The sequence below is a fragment of the Orycteropus afer genome, unplaced genomic scaffold (assembly GCF_000298275.1).
Source record: "Orycteropus afer afer isolate SDZICR_OR568_19922 unplaced genomic scaffold, OryAfe1.0 scaffold00065, whole genome shotgun sequence".
In the NCBI taxonomy this organism is placed as follows: Eukaryota; Metazoa; Chordata; class Mammalia; order Tubulidentata; family Orycteropodidae; genus Orycteropus; species Orycteropus afer.
The window spans coordinates 7259669-7279750 of record NW_006921652.1 but is presented as its reverse complement, the minus strand read 5'-3'; the positions used below and the strand labels follow the sequence as shown (position 1 = coordinate 7279750).

The 20082-nt window shown below is 38.6% G+C and overlaps 1 protein-coding gene across 1 annotated transcript; it reads left to right on the top strand.

The window, feature by feature from the left end:
- Positions 1 to 4530: 4530 nt before the first annotated feature.
- Positions 4531 to 16121, top strand: GKN2 (gastrokine 2). The gene is made up of 6 exons (XM_007940084.1): positions 4531 to 4542; positions 6592 to 6645; positions 7584 to 7721; positions 10331 to 10441; positions 11128 to 11284; positions 16039 to 16121. Exons 1-6 carry the CDS (start codon positions 4531 to 4533, stop codon positions 16119 to 16121), a joined length of 555 nt encoding a protein of 184 aa, XP_007938275.1.
- The last annotated feature ends 3961 nt before the right edge of the window (positions 16122 to 20082 follow it).

Sequence of the window (20082 nt, the reverse complement as noted above, 5' to 3'; positions counted from 1 at the left end):
TATATATATGTATATGTATATGTATATATAGAGAAGTTTATCTGAGGAAAATGGCTCACACACTTACAGAAGCTGGCAAGTCCAAAGTTCCTGGATCAAACATCAAGCTGGAGGCTTTTCCACATCAAGCTGGAAGCTTTTCCTGACTCTTGCAGCTGCAGGGGCTGAGGAGCTCAAGGCTGGCAGGAAGTACACCAGCTGTTGACTCCAATGAATGATGAATCCAAGATCTCCAGGCCAAATGGTGGATGTTCACTCATAGACAGTTGTAGGCAGCACAACAGAATCCTGATCCACAGAAAAATGTCTCTTTTCCCGGAATGTCCATAGCTATACTGGAAGCAGGCCACACCCCTAGGGAAACTCCCTTTCAACAGATTGCCTGCTCAAAACATAATCCTCTGATCCTATCATGGAATAACCACATCACAACAGCTTAAGCCACACAGAATTGTGGTCCAGCCAAGTTGACACACAGCTCCAACTATCACACTTCATTCCACAACAGCTGTCAAGAAAACAAATGACATGATGCATTGGGAAAATCTCCTGTAAAAGATTTCTTTAAAATGTTAAAGAGCAAAGATGTAACTTTGAAGACTAAAATGACCCAAGCCATGGCATTTCTAATAGCTTCATATGCATGCAAAACCTGGACAATGAATAAGGAAGATTGAAGAAGAATTGATATATTTGAATTATTCTGTTGGTGAAGAATACTTCAAAAAGGGTGTGGGATCAATGGTGTCTGACCTTCGGTAATTTCATGAGAGGAAGACAAGGTTGTAGAGATTGGCAAGTACCAAGTCCATGGATCAGACATCAAGCTGAAACCTTCTCCTGACTCACCTCATGTTGCTGCAGGGGCTGACAAACTCAAGATTAGCAGGCACTACAGCATGATGCTGGTTCATAGGCTGAGGAGTCTAACAATCCCAAGATCAGCAGGCAATATGGAAGGCCACAGGTTCAAGTCCAAAAAATCAGAGGTCAGATGGTGAACCAGATTAAGCATCCAGATTGAGTAGAAAGCTAGAGAGCTTTGACAGAATATCCATATATATTGGATGCAAGCCACATCCCTAAGGAAACTCCCTGTCAAATGATTGGTTGCTCATAGCGATCTCATCATGGATGTGATTACATTATATCAGATCTCTTCATGGGGAATGACGATATCTTAACTACTAAACCACTGAGAATCATGGTCCAGCCAAATTGACACACAACTTTTATCATCAATCACACAGTGGAAACTGAAAAATATACCCTTAACAACTTATGGGTTAAAGAAAAAAATCACAGTGGGAGTTAAAAAATTTAGAATTCATCAAAATAGTCATGTCATACATATAAATTGTACTTAGAAGCAAGTATATGTTCTTACATGCATTTCTTAAAATTAAAAAACAAGAAAGTTTGAACATAAATGGGTAAAACATTCAGCAAAAGTTAGAAAAATAACCAAAGACTAATTCTGAAGGAAATGGAAGGAGGAAACTGATAATGATAAAAGTAGAAATCAGTGATAAGAAAAAAAACAAAGACACAGTAGAAAAAACCTTCAGGGATGGCCAATACAACTTTAAAGAAAAATAAGATGAAGGGATTTGCTCTACCAGATCTCAGAACTTATAAAAACAGTGAAATCAAGACTGTGAGATACTGTCATTTGGATAGACAAAAGGATCGATATAATAGAGAGATAACAAACAGACCAACACACACATGGAAGCTACACATCACTATAAATTAATAGGATAAGGCTGAGCTATTGAATATTAGTGCAAATAGTTAAAGTGGTGGGCTACTAACTGAAAGGTTGGAGGTTGAAGTGTACCTAATAGTAATCTATTTCCAACAAATCAGCTACTGAAAAACCTATGGAGTTCAGTTCTATTCTGACACACATGGGGGTCATCATGAGTTGAAATTGACTCCACGGCAACTGATTCTGGTATATTGGACTGGTCCCTGGAGAAGGATATCATGCTTGGTAAAGTGGAGGGTAAGGGGAAAAGGGGAAGACCTTCAACAAGATGGATTGACTCAGTGGCTGCCAACAATGGCCTGAAGCTCAGCAAGGTTTGTGAGGATGGTGCAGCACAGGGCAGTGTTTGTTCTGTTGTACACGGGGTCCCTATGAATCAGAATCAACTAGACTGCACCTAGCTACAACAACAAGGAGAACTGGATGCTTGTGATGGTTAAAGTTGTGGGTCAATTTGGCTGGACCATGATTCTCAGTGGTTTGGCATTTATGATGTCATCCCATGGTGAGATATGATATAACGTAATCACATTCATGATAAGATATGCTTTGAGCAGTCAGTCAATTGAAAGAGAGTTTCCCTGAGGGTGTGGGCCTGCATCCAATATATATGGACATTCTGGCAAAGCTCTATGGATTTTTGCTCAATCTAGATCTTGCATCTAGCTCATCATCATATGACCTCTGGTTCTTTGGACTTGAACTATTGCCAGATTGCCTGCAGATCTGGGAAATGTTAGACTCTGAAGCCAGAAGCTGTAGTGGCACAGTGTCTAAGGCATTTGACTGCTAACCAGAAGGTTAGTGATTCAAACCCACCAGCCACTCCATGGAAGGAAGGTGGGACAATCTACTTCTGTAAAGATTTACCACCTCAGAAACCCAGTGGAAGTCACTATGAGTTGGAATTCACTTGATGACAATGAGTTTGGTTTTGGTTTGGCAGCCTGAAGCCAGCAGCCTGCTATATTATTTGCTGATCTTCAGCTCATCAGGCCCTGCAGCTACATGAGTTAGGAAGAGCCTCCAGCCTGATGTCTCTCACCCATGGACTTGAGACTTGCTAGCCTCTGCAACTGTGTGAACCATTTCCTTGAGATAAATCTCCCTCTTTCTCACCTCTCTCTCGTTCTCTATAACCACATACACACACATATACATCTATCTATCTATATATACAAATACACACACACATACAAGTATATATATGAAAATACTGAACTATTTCATACCAGCGCAAATAGTTAATGTGCTGGGTTGTTAACTGAAAAGTTGGAGGTTGAAGTCTACCCAGAAGTAATCTACTTTCAAAAGACTTCTATTCCTAATAGTAGGAATATTTTGGAAGCAGAAACCTCTTTGTTAATTGCCTCCATCTCAGCAGTGTAAGAAGTTACCCAGCAAGTAATCAAAAAGGCAGCACAATTACATCTTTGTCTGTCCTAATACCTATAGGCTGGGAGATAACTTGCTTTTTTGTCTTTGGAACCAGAGATGAGATAAAATTTGCAGATGCACTATAGAATTGTAATTCCTTTTGCTTCAGATCTTATAGAAAGAGTTAATAAAGTTGCACATTTTAAACCCACCCCAGATGAATACCCAGGGTAGGGGAACTCCAGGGAACTTGGTAACCCCCTAATTGTCCAAATGCACATTTTAAAAGTGCACTTAAAAAAAAAAAAAACCAAAAAACTGCTGGTTATGAAGTTGCTCCTGCTGCAGAACAAGGAAGACACTCACACTATCTTTGCTTATTGTAGTGATTCTCAGTCTTCTATAATTTTTGCAATTTATGAATATTTTTGTTGTTTTCCCACCTTCTGAGTTCATGATCTCACCCTAATACTAGCTAGCCATTTCTAATTGTGCCATTATAAAAATTGCTTGAATTAAATTTGATTCTTCCACTTTTTTTTTTAATCTGAAAATTTCTCAGTGGTCCTCAAGATAGCTGGAGATATAAATTATTGATTTTCAAGTAGTTTAGGGTGACTCAATATTAAAAAAAAAAATGGTTAACTCCAATAACTGGACAGTGTTCTATGAAAAATGTTTTTTCATCTGTCTCTGGAATTTGGCATCATCTCTAAAAGGGAGGAGAAACAAAGTCATAAAGCTGTTTGTTCTCAAAGCAAGACCCTCAGACACCATTCTCACCTCTAGTCTCACATCCATTCCTTGGGTGGAAGAGTTCAACAAGCAAGACATGGGGTGGGAGTACAACTCAGGTCTTCAGCAAGAATTTTACCATGATGAAGAGATATTTGGAATATGAACTTATATATATATATATATATATATATATATACCAAAAATCCAAACTCATGCTATCAAGTCGGATCTGACTCATAGCAACCCCCCTTTGGGTTTTCCAGACAATATCACTACGGAAGTGGATCGCCCAACCTTCCTTCCGAGGAGTGGCTCGTGGATATAAAATATATATAAAGAATGAGCACCTTGAAATATTTTTAAAGGGTGGAATTTGAAATCTCAGTTGAAACAGAACAGATAAGCAGGGAATATTTACAGAGTAAGCAAGTGATGAATTTTCCTGACAAATTGATATCAGGTTAAGTGATTGAGTGTCAATCCTGATAAAGGAGTTTGCTGGGTGTGTCAGTGATATGGATGTGGCCATTTCCAAAGTGATAGTTCCAAGAAGAGATTTTCACACCTTAAAGCCAATATAAAGGGTCGAAGCTGCACCGGGCAGTTTCACTTGCTCCAGCTCATTCTTCCTCCTTGCAAGCAAAATGAAAATCCTTGTGAGTACTTCTTTATGCTTCTTCATACTCTTGTGGTAGCTGCTTGCAGAGAATGTTCTTGTCTAATATGCCTTGAATTTCAGGACAAGCACTATGCAAGTTTCAAAGAGTAGAGTTTAAAATGAAGCTTCTGTGATTGAATTAAAGTTTATTTGACAGGAATAATGTTAAATATTAAGTTGAATATCTATTTTTCCATTGTTGATTTTTTGAGATGTTTCCAAAAAAAAAGCAGAAATAAAAAATTTTGGAAATAGCTAGAAAATTTTAATTTGAAGGATTTTTTAATAAAATTCATTATTATGAACTTTGAAGGAGATTGTTGGCATTTTAGAACAACTGCACTTGCTATCCAAAATATAACAGGTGATTTAAAAAGTAATAATATCAACAATGAAAATAATAATAATAATAATAAAAGCAGTTGGCATTTCCCAAGTGCCCTAGGCACTATACTAAAACATTTCACATGAATAACTTCACCTATTTGCTGAAACAACCTTTTGAGCTGTGTGGTATTGTTCCCCATTTTATGGGGAGACTGAGGCCCGAAAGGAAGGTGATTTTCTCAAGCTAGGAAATGTGAAATTTAGGCTTGAAATGTATACATCTCAGAGCCTAAAGGAAATTTAAGCAGCCAGAGGCTGTTCATTGGCTACCCATCTGGTCTTAATTCACTCCTAAGGGAAGCATTCCTCCCATCAACACACCTACTCCTCCAGCTGTCTTACATTGTCCCAGCCTTCCATAGTTTCACACTGCAGTGTCTTGTGGATGGGGGACTATGATTCCAGAAAGAAATTTCTTCCTCCAGTCTCTGTCCTCCAAAGTGTCTATTTCTTATTCTTATTCCGCAACTGAGGGAGTGTGTAAGATGTTAAAGACTGTCAGCTTAAAGTGTTAGCTCTTCTAGGGAACTATCCATTTTCCAAGAGCAGACTTAACCTTGAAGGGCAAATTTATAACGAGTGGCGTTGGATTGGTGATTATTTGGGGGCAGAGGGCACTTCCCTAGTTCTCTCTAATCATACCATGAAGATGGTTGCTTCTCCATCCATTTGTTCAAGCCTCTGCTTTAGGTTCACTAAATAATATGTATGTGAGCCTCAGAGGTTATTAGAGCTGAAGTGGGGTGAGAGAAGATAGGCCCCTCTGTGAGTATGCAAGTGGATATCTGCATATAGGTCTTTGCTAGGGGCTACCCCCAGTCACCAGGATAGAAATGTGAGGGCTGGGATGCAAAAGGAAGGAGAAAGATCCTACTGACACTTTAAAAAATGTCTACCTCTCCCACAGACCTTCCATCAGTAGTTTTCAATGATAGTGCAGTACACTGTGATGCTCAGGAGAAGAGAGAGCCTAAAACAGGAGTCAGCATATTGGATCTGCCTCTTATATAAGTATAGAAAAATATCAGAACTACCTCAATGTTAATCTCATGGTCCCTGACCTGACACTTGTCCGATAGTATCACCTCATGATGGTTTGTAGGAGAATATGTAGGTCCTTCTTGAACTTAGCTTCAAAAGTTAGTGACGTCCCCCAAGCATTCAACCTTCCTGATTTTCTTTAGAAATGCATTGCATTTCTATCACTCACTAATTCACTTTAAATCTGTCTTACCTTTTCCGTCTCCAAAAGTAAAGGAATTTTGTAACAGGAGATGCAACTTGACTCCTATAATCCAAAGCCAATGTGATTCATACCAGGGTTTTCCCACAGTAATATGAATCCTTCTACAAGGCTTTACTGCCCAAAATTGCTCCTGGCCTAAGAACATGTGAAGATTACAGTGTTGGGAAGGATGGGGAATTGAATGGAAAAGGTAGAAGTCTTTGTCTAACAAATACTAGGAACTTAAAAAATGCGTGTTAAATGAGTGAGTATGTGTTTGTCACTTTGGAAGTGGACTATTGACTATCTATGACCACTCATCAGTGTCTACAGACATAGGCACATTCTAGATATTTGATTTTCCTGCCTAGGGTCCCTTCATGGTTCCACTCTTGATGATTCTGTAAGCAATTGTATGACTGGTTTGTTTTTCAGGTGGCATGTCTGATCCTACTTGCCACCTTCGGGACACAATCTCACGGAAATGAGGTGAGTAGGTTTGTTATGGAATTTATCTATTGGAGGTGTTGGGAGAGTAAAGGGAAGGGAACACAGTGAAATCTAAAAGACGGTACAGAGTTCATAGGCTCTATTTGGGGTGGATCCTTGGAAGTAAGAATGGCCAGATTTCGTCTCACCTATTTTGGTCATGTTGTAAGAAGGGACCATTCCCTGGAGAAGGATGTCATGCTTGGTAGAGTAGAGGGTCAACGAAAGAGGGGGAGGCCTTCAACGAGATCGATTGACACAGTGGCTGCGATGATGAGCTCAAGTATAGCAGGGATTGTGGGGCTGGCGTGGGATCGGGCAGTGTTTCGTTCTGCTGTGCATGGGGTCGCTATGAGTCAGAAACGACTTGACGGCACTTAACAACAACATAACAACATTTGGGGTGGAATCTCCAAAATAACCAACAATGAAAACAATAAGGTTGATTATTTCTCCCTAATTGCAATACCTTAAAAAATGTAAACTATTATTTTAAAATGTAGTCAACCTCATTTCTCCTCTGGTGTCATTGCTATTCTCATATATAGTACAGTAAACCATGAGGAAAAGCTTTATATTCTTATTTTGTTGCTGTTGTTGTTATGTGCCATCGAGTCATCCCTGACTCATAGTGACCCCTCCTTGGGTTTCCGAGTGGTATCTCTACCAAAGTAGATTGTCCAATCTTCCTTCCGAGGAGTGGCTGGTGGGTTTGAACCACCAACTTTCTGGTTAGCAGTCAAGTGCTTTAGGCACTATGTCACCAGAGCTCCCATTCTTATTTTAGAATGGGCTTTTGATCTGGGATCTCAGGAGAGAGGTTTCAGACACTAATTTCTTGTTCATAGAAAGCTTTATTTTGCTTGTGAGGGAGGGTGGTTGACTTCCAAATGCGTATAATTTATAGAAGAATCATTATGTCTTTGTTGTAAATCTAGGTTTATAACATCATCAGCCCGCTTAACAATGGTCGTACCGTTCAGGAGACAATGACAATTGATAATGAAAAAAATATCGCCACCATCAACATCCATGCAGGGTCGTGCTCCTCCACCACGATTTTTGACTACAAACATGTAAGCAGTGAGGGAATCTTCAAACTCTTCAGGACCTGTATTTTAAATAGCATGGGGACAGCCATGGTTTATCATACATTTGTGTCTATATTGCCATTTTAAAATAATTTCCTCACTTTTGCTCTCCTTTTTAAATAATCAAGCAATTAAACAAATAAAAGCATTTCTAGGAAAAAATATGCCTCGAACCATACAAATTTGCTTGACCTTTTCAGCTAGAAATTAGAAGAGTGATAACATTGTCTCACTGAGGGCTCAGAAAGTGTCTAGAAGGGTAGCCAAAGCAGTGCCTGCTACATAGGCTCTCAAAACTATTTTTAGAATGAATGAATGAATGAGTGAATGAATAAAATAGGGCTTCTAATACAAAACATGAGGAAAACGAACAAACATGAAGACAAATAATTGCAAAATATGGAAAGCTAGAACAACTCAACCTATTTAATTGTGGATATAAGATTTGCAGTAAGCCCTATTTCTTCTACAAGAAGAAAAGTATGTTAACTAAAAACATAAAATTATTTCCATGTTCTAGTTATCAATGTTAACAACAAGTCTCAGATTCTTACTTGGAAGACTTATCTGCCCTTCACCCATTGTTTCGTTTTGTTCTTGTTTTCCATTTATTCTAGCAGTACTAATTGTGAGCTTACTTTTGACTAGGCACAGCTATGCACCATGTATATGTGTTGGTCTTAGTCCATCACATTGCATCTTTGGACATCTTTTACTTCTTTTCTTGTAGACTTCCTCATATGCTTTCTGCTTTTGGTTGGGAGTGCCATGACACATATGAAAGGACAGGGTATTTACAAGAGACAGTTTAAAAAGAAATTGTACTAAAATAGTTTTTAAGCAGGTGTCAGGGAAATTCCAAAAGTGTCTTTAAATACAGGCAGTCTCCAGTTACCATTATTAGTGTTGGACTTACAGACAACTCCTAACCAAAAAAAATCAAACTCACTGCCGTAGAGTTGGATCCAATTCATAGTGACCCCTCCTTGGTTTCAGAGGCTGTATCACTAAGGAAGTGGCTTGCCCAATCTTCCTCCCAAGGAGTGGTTGGGCAGACAACTCCTGCTTACCCTTTAATGTTACATAAATTTGCCTTCCCTTGAAAGTATTGAACCAACCCCTACTCACAGCAAATTCTTTGTCACAACTACCTTCATTGGCTGCATGTGCAGGTTTTTAAATTATTGAAAAGTCTTCAATCTCTTGCACTAAAGTAAAGCTAAATACTAAATGTATATGCTTGTTTAACTGACCTAAAAGCAAAAACCAAACTCACTGCTGTGGAGTCAGTTCTGACTCTTAGTAACCCCTCCTTCTTGGGTTTTTGAGGTGGTATCTCTACGGAAGTAGATTGCCCAGTCTTCCTTCTGAGGAGTGCTTGGTGGGTTTGAATCACCAGCCTTCTGGTTAGCAGTCAAATGCCTTAGGCACTATGTCACCAGAGCTTCTGACCCCAAAATTCTTAAAGACATGTTTAGGAATAGATCTCTTCATAACCTGGGGTCTGCCTGTATATAGAATGGTGAAGATTTGGTTTAAGACTCTTTCACTATCATTAGACTTGACCTCAGTCTACTTTTGAATTTCATAACTAGTAGCTTGTAAGAAATGAAAAATAGGAGCTAGAAGACTTCCAGCATAAAAACACGACTGTATAATTATTTGGGATTCTATGGAAAAATTGTCTTTCGGGATGCCAAAGTCATTGTTTTTCATTGCTTTTCCACTCCTAACTTCCTCCAACTTATCTTGCCTTTAGGTAGCTTGGGTTTAAGGTGGGGAAAGGATGGAGAAAATTAGAGAAACAGATAAGATGGTAAAGAAGAAAAGAATAGATGAAAAATGTATGCATGTGTATGGTAGGGGGTGAGTGTGGTGTGGGTGTGTTTAGGAGACTTTCTAAACCAACTCTGCCCAATAGAACTTTCTTACATGATGGAGATAGTCTATATCTGCACTTTCCAATATAATATTCACTAACCAGTTGTAGATATTAAACACTTGAAATGTGCAATGGAGGTACAAAAATTTAATTTAATTTAAATTTGATTTTAAATAGCCACATGTGGCTAGTACCATCACATTGAGCAGGATGATTCTGTTCTAAAGAACATTGTATCTGCTCCAAATTGTGGAGATATTACTTCTCAGTCTTTTCAAATCCCAGACTATAATCCCTAGTGCCATCACATGAAAAATGGATTATAAGCCATAGGTTTGCACAACTTAAAAAAAAGCATAAGTGACAAGCAAACAAATACAAATAATATGCAAAATAAACAAACAAACAACAACAATAAAAAAAAAAAAAAACTCACTGCTCTCGAGTCAGATCAGACTCATAGAGACCCCTCCTTGCTTTTCTGAGGTGGTATCACTACAGAAGCAGATTGCCTGATCTTCCTTCCTAGGAGTGGCTGGTTAGTTTGCACTGGCAGACTTCAAGAAGCCAAGTAGAACTGATTGCAAATTATAAAGCAATTACATACACTCACTGTGCACACCCAAGTCTTTCCTCCAAGGCTCAGACATCCTCATCAAGTTCAGAGCCCACAGAAATGGGAGGGGCAGTAACTCTGTTCTTGCTGCCCCAGGGCTACATCGCTTCCAGGCTGCTCTCCCGAAGGGCCTGCTACATCCTGAAAATGGACCATAAAAATATTCCTGCTCTGGACCAACTCAAACGGTACATCTACGAGAGGCAGGTAATTCTAGTGTTCCTTACTAGAATAGTTTCTTTTCTTGAAATAGGCAAAACCAATGCCTAAGGAGAAAGGATGGACCCTCATCCTTTGAGAATCTTCCATCATATGGAGAAAATCATAATATTATAACCACAATGGATAATATTATACCTTACAACAATTTTGTTGTTTTCAAGAGGAATAATACTTCTCTTCACTTGATTTCCACCACAAAGCTCTAAATACAAGAATTTATAATAAAGTACAATATCTTTATGGAAAGAATTAAACAACCTGTTTTCTTAGACCAGGAATCTAAGAATTAGCAGTTGTCAGGAAAATGAGTGAAGTTAAAATATTCAATGACACACAGACATAAAGAAACAATATAATCTAGTGAGAATAAACCAACACTGCACTGAAGCTAGAGACCTGGGGTTTAATTCTTCCTCCTTAACTTCCTTTCCATGTCATCTTTGGCATGGAACTTACCATGTTTGCATTTCAGTGACACCAGGAGTAAAATAACATTAGTTATATTGAGACTTTTTTGCAGACAAAGTTTTCAGAAAGAGATGGTGCCTTTAGGCTCTAGCCACCTTTGGTTGAATAATCTGAAAGAGAAATAATAAGTCAAAATTTAGAATAAGGCATACCAGATGGCATTAATTTGTTAAACCTTATACTACTCTGTTACACTAATCTAGGCTCTGAACACTATGTTCTCCAATAAATACACCTGGGTCAAGTACAATCCTCTGGAGTCTCTGATCACAGATGTGAACTGGTTCCTGTTTGGGTCACCCATTAAGAATCTCTGCAATCATGTCCCCTTGTACAAGGGAGAAGTTGTTGAAAAGAAATGTGAGTACCAACTAATCATTCATCCATCAAATATTTTCTGAAAGCTCACAATGTACCATGAGGTCTGCTAGGTGTTGTGTGAAATATAAATAAATGTAAACCTTGACTCAATCTGGTTTACTTTGGGAGATAAATACCTATAATGTGTGGGAATTGTGCTAAAGATTAAGGTTAAAGATAAATTAAATGTTAGCTTCCAAGGAACACAGTCTACTGGAGAAGCTGACAAGTAAACACAGAGGATGGAATGAAAAAAAATATTTCTGAGATGGCAAGAAAAGCTATTGGATTCTGATATCCTATCACATGTAAACATTTAAAGTAGGAAAAAACTCTTAGATTTTCATATCTTGGAAATAATAAAAAGGAAGTCACTAAGAAACATTCACAAAATCTGGAATAAAATCGTTCCAGAAAATAGCAGGTGAAGTATATTGATAGACAAGGACTAAAACCCCTGGTTCATCCACATTAACACATGACATGTCATTGCTGGTATTTTTGCAAAAGTTTCTAAATATGATACAGTGGCCAGAGTGAAAAAGAAGTAGGACCAACAGAGTAAACACAGTAGAAGGAATTTCCTGGAGTAAAGGAAAGGAGATAATGAAGAAGACTATTAGCATTCACTACATTTATACTCCATCATTCATCTGTCAGTTTGTCATATGGTTGCAGCTTGTATATTGCTGTGAAACTGGAGGCTATGTCACTGGCATTTCAAATACCAGTAGGGTCACCCATAATAGATAGATTTCAGCAAGCTTCCAGACTAAGACAGACTGGGAAGAAACGCCAAACTATCCACTTCTGAAAAAATTGTCCACTGAAAATATTATGAATAGCAGTGAAACACTGATATAGTGCTGGAAGATGGGCCCTTCAGGCTGGAAGACACTCAAAATACCACTGGGAAGAGCTGCCTCTTCAAACTAGAGTTGATCTTAATGATGTGGATGGAGTAAGGCTTTCAAGACCTTCATTTGCTGATGCAGCATGACTCAAATGGCAAGAAACAGCTTTAAACATTCATTAATAATTAGAACATGGAATGTACAAACTATGAATGTAGGAATACTGGAAATTGTAAATATGAAACAGATTAAGATCAATATCCTAGGCATTTATGAGCTGCAATGGACTGGTATTGGGCATTTTGAATGAGACAATCCTATGATTCACTATGCTGGGAATGACAAATTGAAGAGGAATGACATCACATACATCCTCAGAAAGAGCATTTCAAGATTTATCGTGAAGTACGATGCTGTCAGTGATAGGATAATATCCATACGCCTACAAAGAAGATCGATAAATACTGCTATTAGACACATTTACATACCAATCACTGAAACCAAAGATGAAGAAATTGAAGATGTAAAAAAAAAAAAAAAAAAAATTATTGTGATTTGGGTGAAAGTTTACTTTCCATACAGCAACTCACATACACTTTGTCTTATGACATTGACTGCAATTTCCCACAGGGCAACAACTCCCCTCCCACTTCCTCCTCATAGTAACCTCATCTCTGTGTCCTTCTCTTCATGCATTCCTGACCCTGTGAGCTATCTCCCTGGGCATACACAGCCCTTCTAATATCCCATGTTTGATCTCTCCAAAGAGTGTATCTACCTAATATATATGTTCAGCTCATATACCTGTCTTTTGTATGTCTGTCTTTTGTTTGGCTGGAAGCCACAGGAGTGAGTTCTATTCCAGACCTGAAGGGCAGTTAGGGGCCATAGTCTCAGAGGTTCCACTAGGCTCTATAAGACCAGCAAACCTGTTTTTTTTTTTTTTTTCTTCTTTTTTTATGATTTTGAGTTTATTTCCACATTGTTGTCTCACTCTACCCAGGATCTCCTACATAGATCCCCCTTTGAGTGGTTGACAGTGGTAGCTGGCACCATTTAGTTCTTCTGGTCTCATAGTCATATAGGCTGAGGATTTCATGGTGTAGCAGTTCCTTGGACTAATTGTTTCCATGTGTCTTTGGTTTTCTTCACTCTTCTTTGCTCTGGATGAAGAGAGACCCATCATTGCATCTAGATGGCCACTTGTAAGCTTTTAAGATCATAGTTGCTACTCACCAAAGTAGGATGTGGAACAATTTTTTGTGTAGTATGTTATGCCAGTTGTGCTTGATGTCCCCTGAGACTATGGTCCTGAACCTACAAGTCCAACTACTCCCTCCCTCTGGGTAGCTGGCTGTGACCATGAAGTGACTACCACCTTGTCCCTTGTCAGCTCTACTATACACTTAGGAATTCTTACAGAACATACAAATACACTTGTAGAAACATTGTCAGCCAACCCTGTATGTGGTCATGGGCATACTCCCCCCTGCATAGGCATATATAATACTTCAGCCTGTCCACTCATCATTCATGAAATTGAAGATTTTTACCAACTTCTGCAGTCTGAAATTGACCAAACGTGCACTCAAGATACATTGATAATTACTGGTGATCGGAATGTAAAAGTTGGAAACAAAGAAGAAGCATCAATAGTTTGAAAATATGGCCTTGGTGATAGAAATGATGCCAGAGATCTCATGACAGAATTTTGCAATATCAATGACTTATTCATTGCAAGTACATTTTTTTCAACAACATGAGTGGTGGGTTATACAGGGACCTCACCAGATGGAATACACATGAATCAAATCAACTACATCTGTGGAAAGAAGCAATAGAGAATCTCAATATCATCAGTCAAAAGAAGAAAATTAAAACAAGTCTACAAGAGCCAAAATATGAGCTTGGTTTTATCCCACCTGAATTTACAGACCATCTGTAGACTAGACTTGATGCATTGAACACCAGTGATCAAAGGCCAGATGATTTGTGGGATGACACCAAGAACATCATAGACAGAGAAAGCAAAAGGTCATTAAAAAGATAGGAAAGGAAAAAAATATAGATGTCAGAAAAGACTCTGAAACTTGCTCTTGAATGGAGAATAGCTAAAATGAAGGGAAAAAATAATGAAATAAAAGAGTTGAACAGAAGATTTCAAAAGGTGGCTTGAGAAGACAAAGTAAAGTGTTATAATAAAATGTGCAAAGACCTGGAGTTAGAAAACCAAAAGGGAAGAACATGCATTGCATTTCTCAAGCTGAAAGAACTGAAGAAAAACTTCAAGTTTCACATACACAGACAGTCACTGTACAAAGAAGAATTGATCCATGTTCAACTACTTCAGGAGGTAGCATATGATCAAAAACCAATGATATTGAAGGAAGAAGTCCAAGCTACACTGAAGGAATTGGCAGAAAACAAGACTCCAGGAATTGATGGAGTACCCATTGAGATGTTTCAACAAACGGGTGCAGTGCTGAAAGTGCTTACTCATTTATGTCAAGAAATTTGGAAGACAGCTACCTTGCCAACTGACTTGGAAGATACTACTATTTATGCCCATGCTGAAGAAAGGTGATCCAACAGAATGTGGAAATTATCTAATAATATCATTAATATTACACACAATTAAAATTTTGCTAAAGATAATTTTAAAATGATCATAACAGTATATTGACAGAGAACTTCCATAAATTCAAGCTGGATTCAGACGAGGATGTGGAACTAGGGTTATCATTGCTGATATCAGATGGATCTTGGCTGAAAGCAATGAATATCAGAATGATGTTTACCTCTGTTTCATTAACTATGCAAAAGCGTTTGGCTATGTGGATGATAACAAATTATGGATAATATTGCAAAAAATAGGAATTCCACAACACTGTATGCTCGTGAGGAACCTGTACATAGACCAAGAGATTGTTCAAGAGAACAAGGGCATACTTCATGTTTAAAATCAAGAAGGGTGTGCATCAAGGTTGTATCCTTTCACCATACTTATTCAATATATATGCTGAGCAAATAATCTGGAAGCTGTACTATATGAGGAAGAACGTGGAATCAAGATTGGAGGAAGACTCATTAACAACTGGCAATATGCAGATGGCACAATCTTGCTTTCTGAAAGTGAAGAAGACTTGAAGCACTTACTGATGAAGATCAAAAACTATCATTTTCAGTATGGATTACACCTCAAAGTAAAGAAAACCAAGGACTGAAAATACCATGGACTGCCATAAGAATGAGCAAATCTGTCCTGGAAGAAGTGCAGCCAGCTGGAAAGCTCCTTAGAAGCAAGAACGGCCAGATTTCTTCTCGTCTACTTTTGTTGTCAGAAGGGACCATTCACTGGAATAGGATGTCATGCTAGGTAAAGTAGAGGGTTAGCAAAAAAGGGGAAGACCCTCAATGAGATGGACTGACACGGTGGCTACAACAATGGGCTCAAGTGTAGCAGGGATTTTAAGGATGACTTAGGACTGGGCAGTGTTTTGTTCTGTTGTACACAGGATAGTTATGAGTCAGAGCTGACTCAATGGTACCTAACAACATTTCTACCATTCAGAAAAAACTTTTAATGAAGATATTTTTCTTTTAATACAGTCGTTGGTACTTATAAGAGGCACATATAGATGTCATGAATACAGAAAGCCATAGTAATCAACTACAATTTAGCCAGTCAATCTTTCTAGGAATTGTCAATCTTACTAAAGCTAACATATTATTATCATTTGGAAAGTAAGTATAGCTAAAATCTTGGGCCACTGAGCTATTATTTATTCTTTAGAGGTTCATGTACAACTTGTAGTCAAAATTTTACAAAATGAATTGATTTGTTGCATTCTGATAATGTGTTTCTTAATGCTTTTTCTTTGATAATTTTCCCCTGTTCAGATGCCGTTGGTGCTGGAGGTTGTGCAAAGGCTGGGCTCCTGGGCATCTTGGGAATTTCCGTCTGTGCAGATATTCATGTTTAAGCACAAGTCCACTGGTTTTATCCTTTTAAAGAGATTGATTCCCATGCAGCAGCTAAATTAAATTCACTTCCAGAGCTCCAACAAATTTTGAGACTCAATAATAAAATATAAATACTGTATTTACAAATGTCTGAGTGTTTGCTTTTTTTTTTTGTAAACTGTAAAGGGAAGCCAAACAATGTTTATGTTCCTTTTGTGTACCCTTAGTAAACAACTTGACTTCTCAGGTGAAGGTAATTATTCCCTCTGACAAAGCACCTAGCTTTGAGAGGCATTCATAAGGACTAGTACAAAATTAGGAAATGCATTTTAGCTAGCCAAGAAACAGACTCAACTTTATTAAACATTGTTATGATATTTGTTGTCCTGGGGAATAGTGTGAGGGAAGAGCACCAATCACCCAGAGGCAGATGTAATTTACTATTAATCTTGTTCAAGGTGACAGACAGCCTGATCCAGAACGCTGAGCCAATCAATAGAAGGAAAACAATTGTCAGAGTTTCAAATAAAGTGTATAATGTGGGAAAATTCCCAGATCATATAGGTGGACAGGTCAGCTGGGTGTAAGTTCAGGACAAAGAAGAACTGTTTTAATGAGAATTGCTACCTGTCATAGACCAGTCCTAGTCCTAACATTGTAGGCTTATTTTTCACTAATCACCAGTGGATATATTTTAAGCACTTATGTGTTTAGCATTGAGTGGGTATGCTGGGGGAGGAGATGTAAAATCAAGCTACAACAATTAAGAAAGTTATATTCTTATTGGAGAAGTAAGATGTCTATGTGAAAAATATTTGTTAACAACAGTAAACAGTGCTTAATACAGTGCCAAATGAATGGTAGATTGTGTTAGCTAGGACCTGTGTGTATAAGTGATGAAAGCTAAGTTAGATTAACTAAGGCTGTTGTTGTTGTTGTTGTTATGTGCCGTCGAGTCAAACCCGACTCATAGCGACCCCTCCTTGGGTTTCCGAGGCAGTATCACTACAGAAGTAGGATTGCCCAACCTTCCTTCCGAGGAGTGGCTGGTGGGTTTGAACCGCCAGCCATCTGGTTAGCAGGCAAGTGTCTTAGCCACTATGCTACCAGAGCTCCCTAACTAAGGCTAGCAGGGGGCATTTCTGGTCCCATGTAACTGACCATAGGAGGGTAGGGATATTCCAGTCTCTGCATAGCTAGGTGTCTTAAGGTGGCCATATGGTGTTTTATTCCATGTCTCAACTCTCCTCTCTTCCTGTTAGCCTCAGTCTCTTACATTGACTTTCTCCATGAGAATAAAACTATCAGTTCCCATCTTTCTAGCTTTATAACCAGAAAGGAAGTAATTTCTCTTAGTTCTAATTTCAAATGAGCTCTATTTGTTCAAATCTTTGGAAATGACTATGGTTGACCCACTTAGGGCACATTCTTGCTCCTGTAGCCAGGTTGAGGGGGAGGGTATTATGACTGGCAACCTTCATTATACTCTAGTACTCAGAGATATGTTATTCTCATTATTTTTTTTATCACATTATTCTCATTTTTAAAGCAGAACATTCACTTCTGTTTTTCTATCTGCATCTGCTTTCTCTAACTTAGTTAACACTGATTACCTGGTTAGTGCTGGTGTAACATGGAATTCCTGCCAGAAGTGGACAGGCAGATGCCTAAAAGGAATATGCCCCAGTAGAAGCTACAAGAATGCTGGGGCTCTAGAAGGAGCTCCTTCAAAAAGGATGAGGAGGATAGATAATAGCACACTGGATTCGTATGCCATCGATATTCTCTGCATCATCAGAGAGGAAGAGCAAAACTGGACCTGAACACAACAAAACATCAAGAATGCTGGACGACTTGGTCAGGCAACAAGCTGGCCCAAGAAAGCAGCCATGAGTCAGTGTATGAATGTCAAAGGAGATTGTTTCAGGAAGCTGGCTGAGGCTTCTAGGTGGAGTTCCTTTTTCCCATGGAAAAAAAGAAGAAGTTTTCTTCCTCTTACTAAGCACAGTTAAATGACATGGCAGAGAGAACAAAATAAAATTTATTCATTTAGAGCCCTCAGAGTTAGAATATGTAGCCCAAGAACATAACTTTATTATGAAAATTATTTGCTTGAATAACTGACTCAGTAAATGAACTTAAATATTAGTTAACCAAGGCACAGTAAATGTAAATAGGTGATATAATAAGATATTGGGACTTCTGGCTTCTGATAATAGTGGAGTAGATTATGTTAGACTAACTCTCTTGCCATAATAATTACAAACCTAGACAGAATATTAAAAAAATAGTGTTTTAAGGCATTGGAGAATGACCCCAAACAAGCAGCAACTAAAGAGGATATGACCTTTGTAAGAAAAGAAACCAGTTAAATGCTGTCTTACTGGACAGAAAAGTCAAAGGTCAGGGTCAGAGTTGCCCAAGTTTTGATGCAGGATTACCTAGAAAATGAGGCAGAAGAGAGCCTCCAATCTGCATACACGTTCTGCTCAAATCCTTTGGAGACTTCTTAACTACACATGCATAGGATGAGACTCCAAAGAACCCGATGGAAATGAACAGCTGGAAGGATGAAAGAGTCAAGCACAGACTTGGGCTTTCCACTGAAATCTTATTAAAGTCACATCTTAAAAGAAATAAACAAGTCTCTTGACTAAGGGGAGGCGGGGGCAGGGGGCGGATTCTGGTAGTGTAGTGCCTAAGGCATTTGACTGCTAACCAGAAGGCTGGTAGTTCAAACCCACCAGCCACTCCTCAGAAGGAAGGTTGGGCAATCTACTTCCATAGTGATATCTCCTCAGAAATCCAAGGAGAGGTCACTATGAGTCGGATCTGACTCGACAGCAGTGAGTTTGGTTTGATTTGGTTGACTAAGGGCATACGTGAAGACTAAAGGCAAAGCTAAAATGAACCTATCCTACCACTAGTTGTCATCAAGTCAATTCTGACTCATAGTGACCATATAGGACATAATAAAACCACTCTATAGGGTTTCTAATCCTACTTCTGTAGTGATACTGCCTAAGAAACCCAAGGAGGGGTCGCTATGAGTTGGGGCCGACTCGATGGCACATAACAACAACAAATAGGGTTTCTAAGGAGCTCTGGTAGCATAGTGCCTAAGGCACTTGACTGCTCACCAGAAGGCTGGCGGTTCAAACCCATCAGCCACTCCTCGAAGGAAGGTTGGGCAATCCTAAGGATTGCCCTACTTCTGTAGTGATACTGCCTTGGAAACCCAAGGAGGGGTCGCTATGAGTCAGGCCGACTCGACGGCAAACAACAACAACAACAACAATAGGGTTTCTAAGTCCGTAAATCTTTATGGAAACAGACTGCCACATTTTTCTCTCACAGAGCAGCTAGAGGCTTCAAACCACCAACCTTTTGGGTAGTAGCTGAATACTTAATCACTGTGCTGCCAGGGCTCCTAGACCTATCCTAGTTAAGCCTAAAATCAAGGCTTTACAGGATCAAGACAATACAGAAGTAACTTAACTGCCTAGTAAAACAAAAATGAAAAACTCTTCACAAGAAGATAACATTGTCCAAAATCTCTATAATGTAGTATCCACAATGTCTTATAAATAATTAAAAATTCTGAAGAATCAAGAGACTATTACTCATGGTCAAGAACATAAACATATCAATAAGGAATGTTGAAATTAGCAAATAAGGACTTAAAAGTGACAATGACAAATATGTTTTTAAAATCTTCAGGAAACCATGGATTTAATGAGTAAAGGAGCTCTGGTGGCATAGTGCCTAAGGTGTTTGACTACTAACCAGAAAGTTGGTGGGTTCAAACCCACCAGCCACTCTTTGGAAGGAAGGTTGGGTAATCTACTTCTGTAAACATTTACATCCTAGGAAACCCAAAGTGTGTCACTATAAGTCAGAATCAACTCGATGGCAGTGAGTTTGCTTTTTTTTTTTTTTTTTCTGGTAGAACAAGAATTTCCGTAGAGATATAGAAACTTT